This window comes from Trichechus manatus, unplaced genomic scaffold, assembly GCF_000243295.1.
Source record: "Trichechus manatus latirostris isolate Lorelei unplaced genomic scaffold, TriManLat1.0 scaffold00057, whole genome shotgun sequence".
NCBI lineage: Eukaryota > Metazoa > Chordata > Mammalia > Sirenia > Trichechidae > Trichechus > Trichechus manatus.
The window spans coordinates 9,270,084-9,275,707 of record NW_004443993.1 but is presented as its reverse complement, the minus strand read 5'-3'; the positions used below and the strand labels follow the sequence as shown (position 1 = coordinate 9,275,707).

The window sequence follows — 5,624 nt, the reverse complement described above, 5'->3', positions numbered from 1 at the left end:
GCCGGGCAGCGGCCACCTCGGGCCCGTGGAACTGGCTGAGGCGACCCTTGAGGTGGCTGTAGGGGCCGGGTGGCAACAGTGGCTCAGTGGGCAGCGTGATGAGCAGCGGCGGCAGCTTGTCCTTGGGCGGCGGCGGCGGGGGCAGCTCCACGAAGGCCGGGGGCCCCCCGTCGCCCGCAAAGCCCAGGGCCTCGGGGCCAGGCCCCTCGGGTGGGAAGTAGGGCACGAGGTACTGGGGGGCCCCCGGCACCGGCTGGTAGTGCGGGTATGGGGGCGGTGGCGGGGGCACTGGGGCCTTGAGGTAGTGCTGGGGCTCCAGGAGGTAGGTGCCTGGGGAGGCAGGGCCCCCGGCCGGGCCCCCTGCCGGCCCCCCCCCACCCACTGCTACCAGCTTGTACAGGGAGGACTGGCCGAAGTCGGAGGTGGCCCACTCGATGCGGTAGATGCGGGGGTCAAAGAAGCAGCCACATGGGGCCATCTGGAAACCTGCGGCCGGGGCAAGGGGCAGCCTGAGAGGGGCTCCTGTGAGGGCACGGGCCTTGTCCTAGGGGGCCCATGGGGGGGTGGGGGACACGGGCCTTGTCCTAGACGGCCCATGGGGGACTGGGGCACATGGGCCTTGTCCTAGGGGGTCCACTGGGGGATGAGGGACACAGGCCTTGTTCTAGAGGGCCCACGGGGGCAGGGGTGGGGACATGGGCCTTGTCCTAGAGGGCCTATGGGGGGGTGGGGGACACGTGTCTTGTTCTAGAGGGCCCATGGGGGGGTGGGGGACACGTGCCTTGTCCTAGAGGGCCCATAGGGGGTGGGGGACACAGGCCTTGTCCTGGGGGACCCATGAGGGGTGCGGGACATGGCCTTGCCCTAGAGAGCCTATGGGGGTAGGGGACATGGGCCTTGTCCTAGAGGGCCTATGAGGGGGCGGGGGACACAGGCCTTGTCCTGGGGGACCCATGGTGGGCGGGTGACACGGGCCTTGTCCTGGGGGACCCATGGGGGATAGTAACAGAGGCCTTGTCCTAGAGGGCCCATGGTGGGGTGGGGGACACAGGCCTTGTCCTAGAGGGCTTATCGGGGTGGGGGACATGGGCCTTATCCTAGAGGGCCTATAGGGGTGGGGGACACGGGCCTGGTCCTAGGGGACCCATGGTGGGGTGGGGGGCACAGACCCTGTCCTAGAGGGCCCATGGGGGGGTGGGGGACACGGGCCTTGTCCTGGGGGACCCATGGGGGGTGGGGACACAGGCCTTGTCCTAGAGGGCCCATGGGCGTGGGGGACACAGCCCTTGCTTTCCCACCCCACCTAGGGGGCAGGGACAGGGGCTCTACCCACTGGGATTCACTCCCCAGGTCCTCTGAGGGTGACGGGAGGCCAGTACCTGCCGGAGGAGCTGGAAACACCTCTTTCTCTGGGTTTAAGGGGTGATACAGGTTCGAGGAACCTGCAGACAGAGGCGGTGGGCGGATGCTGAGCTGAGTGGGTGGGGCTCTAGACCCTGGCCTGGCCACACACTTCTCTAGGGGGCCCCTTACCCACTGCGGGGATTGCCTCCGAGCAGGCCTCGGGCTGGCTGCCTGGCCCCTCAGCGCTGTCCAGGCCCCGGGGACTGAAGCCTTCTTGGGGAGCAGGGGCCGCATAGAAGGGTTTGGGGTGCTGCATGGGGAGGCAGGGGCCCGGCCTAGCCAGCCAGGAGGGAGGCAGACAGGAACGTAGGCAGGTGGGCCAGAGAGCAGGCTCACAGTCTCGCAGGGTTCTGTTTGCCTGGTTACTCTGGGCAGCGGGTTCCAGGCAGCTGCCTGCCCAGTGACCAGGGTTCCGGCTGTGGGGGTTGGGCAGAAAGCCGACGGGGAACTGAGGCTGGTCAGAGACAGCGTGGACAAGGGCAGGCAACTCCCCCGCCTCCCCACCTGCGCCCACAGTGCCCACCTAACAGGTCCCAGGCTGCTTCCTCCAGGCAACCCGCCCCGATCCACACCCACGCAGGTGGTGGCCCCAGTCCCCTCCCTGTGCCCGTGTCTTCCTTGGGGCCCTTCTGAGACCAGCATCCCCCAACTTGGGCTTGGACACAAGGCAGGAGAGTCTGGTGAATGACAGGCAGCAGAGAGGGTGGGAGAAGGAGGGAACTCCCTGGTCCCAGCCCCCACAGCACAGCAGAGACAGGGACAGACCTGTGTGTGTCAGGATAGACGGGGGGCCAGGATGCGGTAGCCTTAGGGTCACAAAAGAGCCTCAGTGTTAAAAGAATAAAATTTATTGTCTGCTCCACGCACTCAGGGGACCACTGGCCCTCGGACACTGCCCGCCGCCTAGCCCGGCGGCTACTTGTAAGAGTTGGCCTTGTGCTTGGGCAGGAAGACAAAGTTGGGTGGCACGGGTCCCAGCAGCATCTCACTGTGAAGGGTGGGAAGGGTCAGGCTTGGGCCCCCTGTCGTGCTGACCCCAACGGCCTCCCACACTCCCCAGCACACCCCCCATCTGGCTGCCCCCCGCCTCGGTGCCCACAGGGGGGCCCACCTGATGTGAATCCAGTCGGCCGAGTTCTGGCTGGCCATGAGTGTCTCCAGGTAGTCCCGGCCCAAGTAGTAGGGTGGCCGCTCATTGATCTTCTGTGGGAGCCGCTCCAGCAGGCCCACGGGCACGTACCTGCGGCAGGAGAGGGGTCAGTGGGGGCAGAGGGCCAGGTTGGACCCCGCTGTCTCTGCCCTGCCCACTGGCCACCACCTGCATAGGAAGGACAACCACTCGAGCAGGAAGCGGCGGGTCTTCTCCACGCCCTGCGTGTCTGAGCCCCAGTGCTCCAGGCCATAATGTGTGAAGTCCCGCAGGATGTCCAGGCGTTCGGACGACGAGATGTCCCAGTGTCGCTGCTCCTTGATCTCCGTGAATAGCCACGGCTTGAGCAGGGCACCGCTGCAGGCGGACAGGGTGGTCAGGGGCGGCCACCACCCGCCGGGGCCGAGGGGCCACTGCCGAGCCCAAGACCGCGGCCACCGCCTGCCCTGGTGCCGCTGAGCCCACACCCGCCGCCCAGCCTAAGCTTGGTCTGAGGAGCATGGCTCCCTGGGCTGATGGCCCCAGCCTAAGCCAGAGCCCTGATACCCCAAAACCTCCACTCCCCAAACCTCACAGATGTGGTCACATGACCCTCAAAGCCCAAGAATTTCAATCCATGTCAACCAGCTGCAGAAACTTCCAGCCCCCTGAGCTGCAACCCCTGATCTCGCTCTGCCCCACCACTGCAGGCTGCGTTCTAGCACAGCCCCCCAGGGATGAACAACCCAACGGGGCGGGGTGGGGGAGCAGGTCAGGTTCTGAGGTACCCCTGCTCGTGACCACAGCAGCAGGCTGGGTGCCCCAGGTGGGCCAGGCTGGACTCTTGGCACCCCTCACCCTGGGCTCACTCACCGGGCGATCATGACCCCGGCGACACCAGTCTGCATGGCACGGTTGGCATCCTCATACGACAAGATGTCCCCGTTTCCTGAGGGAACAGAAGCGGGGGTCTCTGGGGGCTGCACGTGTCTAGGGGTGCCAGGGTTTCCTGCTTGCTCAGTGGCCCCCACCAGGGTGGGGGGGTTCCGAGGGGGTGACCCCACCGTGGGTGTGACCTTGGGTGGCGTGAGCTCACGGGGTGGGCAGTGGAGCAGGGAGGTGTGGGCACCCACCGAACAGGGGCATGGGGCTGGCGGCCTTGACGCACTGCTCAATGTACTGCCAGTCGGCCAGCTTGGTGTAGCGCTGCTCCCGCGAGCGGCCGTGGAGCTGGGGAGAGGCAGCCACACAGGGAGGGAGGCAGAGGGAGACCGAGAGAGATGGACTGAGAGACAGACATAGAGAGAGAGACAGACCGAGGGCCATACACAGCCAGAGAGCGACAGACCGAAACAGATATAGAGAGACAGAGATAGCCAGAAAGAGAGACAGATCGAGAGAGATACAGAGACAAAGAGAGACAGACCAATTGATACAGAGACAGAAACAAACCGAGAGAGATATAGAGAAAGACAAACTGAAAGAGACAGAGAAAGACAGACCGAGAGAGACAGAGACAGACAGAGAAAAACAGAGACAGAGAGACCGAGAGAGTCAGGGCCAGGGAAAGAGAGATGCAGAGAGACAAAGCCACAGAGAGACCAAGAGAGACAGAGAGAGACCCAGAAACATAGAGAGACACCCAGATAAACCAAGAGACATAAGAAGAGAGAAAGACAGCTCGGCCGAGAGCCACGAGAGAACAGACAAAGACAAGGAGAGATGGAGCAAGACCCAGAGAGACAGAGGGAGAAAAACCGAAACACAGAAAGGGAGCAGAGACAACGAGGGGGCGGGAGGGGAGAGCCGTCAGCAGGGAGGCTTGCCGCCCGGTGGCCCTGATGCCCACGCCCGGGGACCCACCGTGACGAGCGACACACCCCAGTCCCGCAGCTCCGGCAGCAGGCGGTGGGCCAGGTTGGTCCGCTCCTGGACGCCCGTGCGGATCTTCATCGTCAGCGGCACATCCAGCACCTGTAGGGGCAGCGGAGGGCTGGGGGCAGGGCCGGGGGCCGGGCCGAGTGGGGAACACGTGGGGGTGCAGGGTGACACTGGGCGCACCTGGTTCATGCCGAGGACGATCTGCCGGCACTTGGTGGAGCGGCTCATGAGGGCACAGCCGCCGCCCTGGGAGTGGAGGAGGTGGTGAGTGCAGACCCCGGCTGGCTGGCACCCCACACCCTCGCTAAGAGGACATGTGGACACGAGCCCCAGACAGGCACTCAGAGCCCCACAGGGCCCCACACGTGCCCACATCGCCTATCCTGCTGGCTGGCTCAGCTGGGGAAACCAAGGCACTAAATCTGCCACAGTGGCACAGCGGGCAAGATCCCAGGCCTCTGCTCTATGCACTGCCCACCCGCCTGGGGCTCCAGGGCCAGGGGCTGCCACCTTCTTGTACACAAGGTCGATGGGACAGCCGACATTGATGTCCACAAAGTCCACCTCAATGGTGCGGTTCAGCAGCTCCGCGCACCGGGTCATGGTGTCCGGGAAGGCGCCCTCAAGCTGTGCAGGGGCAGGGCACGGTGAGGGGTGTGCCCACCCTCGGGCTCCAGCCAGCGGCCTTCTGTCCCCAGGCTCCCAGGGACCTCAGGGGGATGGAAGGAGCTGGCGTCTGTGAGGCACCCAGACCCGTGCCAAGGTCACCCAACCTTTGAGGTGGGCCAGGCCATCAACCCATCCCTGAGTCCGGCCTGGGTGAGCCTGACCCTGAGGCTCACCCTGAGGGCCCCTGCTTGCCCGCTTCCTCCCTTCCTCCCTCCCTCAGGGTGGGCGCTGACCTGCACCCCGAAGAGGTCCTCGCTGTGGTGGCGTTTGAGTAGGGCCCACTCGGACGTCTGGCCCTGCAGCAGGTTGGTGCAGACGGCCATCTCCCCGCAAGTCACGTCCGCCCCGAAGCGCTTGCAGATCCGCCGGAAGGGCAGGTTCCCACACTGCGGCAGCGGGAGGTACCCATGTGAGAGTATAGCAGGCGGGGACCCCGGACACCAGGCTCAGCCCCAAGGACTCCCAGATGGGGACAGACAGACATTGGGCACTTGGCTTTTGGGGTGACCATGCCACCACCACCCACCCCACCCCACCCCAC

At 65.4% G+C, this 5,624-nt stretch overlaps 1 protein-coding gene across 2 annotated transcripts in view; it reads right to left on the bottom strand.

Moving 5' to 3' along the window:
• Positions 1-2,260: 2,260 nt before the first annotated feature.
• Positions 2,261-5,624, bottom strand: part of DUS3L (dihydrouridine synthase 3 like) — a 5,956-nt gene continuing 2,592 nt past the window's right edge. For both annotated transcript variants that reach the window (XM_004378424.2, XM_023733115.1), the window contains 9 exons: positions 5,317-5,469; positions 4,925-5,041; positions 4,595-4,660; positions 4,397-4,507; positions 3,667-3,763; positions 3,407-3,482; positions 2,723-2,911; positions 2,516-2,644; positions 2,261-2,392 (listed from right to left, as the gene is read on the bottom strand). In XM_004378424.2, the coding sequence (XP_004378481.1) occupies positions 2,320-2,392; positions 2,516-2,644; positions 2,723-2,911; positions 3,407-3,482; positions 3,667-3,763; positions 4,397-4,507; positions 4,595-4,660; positions 4,925-5,041; positions 5,317-5,469 (1,011 nt within the window). In that variant the 3' untranslated portion in view covers positions 2,261-2,319. The remainder of the gene's footprint in view (positions 2,393-2,515; positions 2,645-2,722; positions 2,912-3,406; positions 3,483-3,666; positions 3,764-4,396; positions 4,508-4,594; positions 4,661-4,924; positions 5,042-5,316; positions 5,470-5,624) is intronic.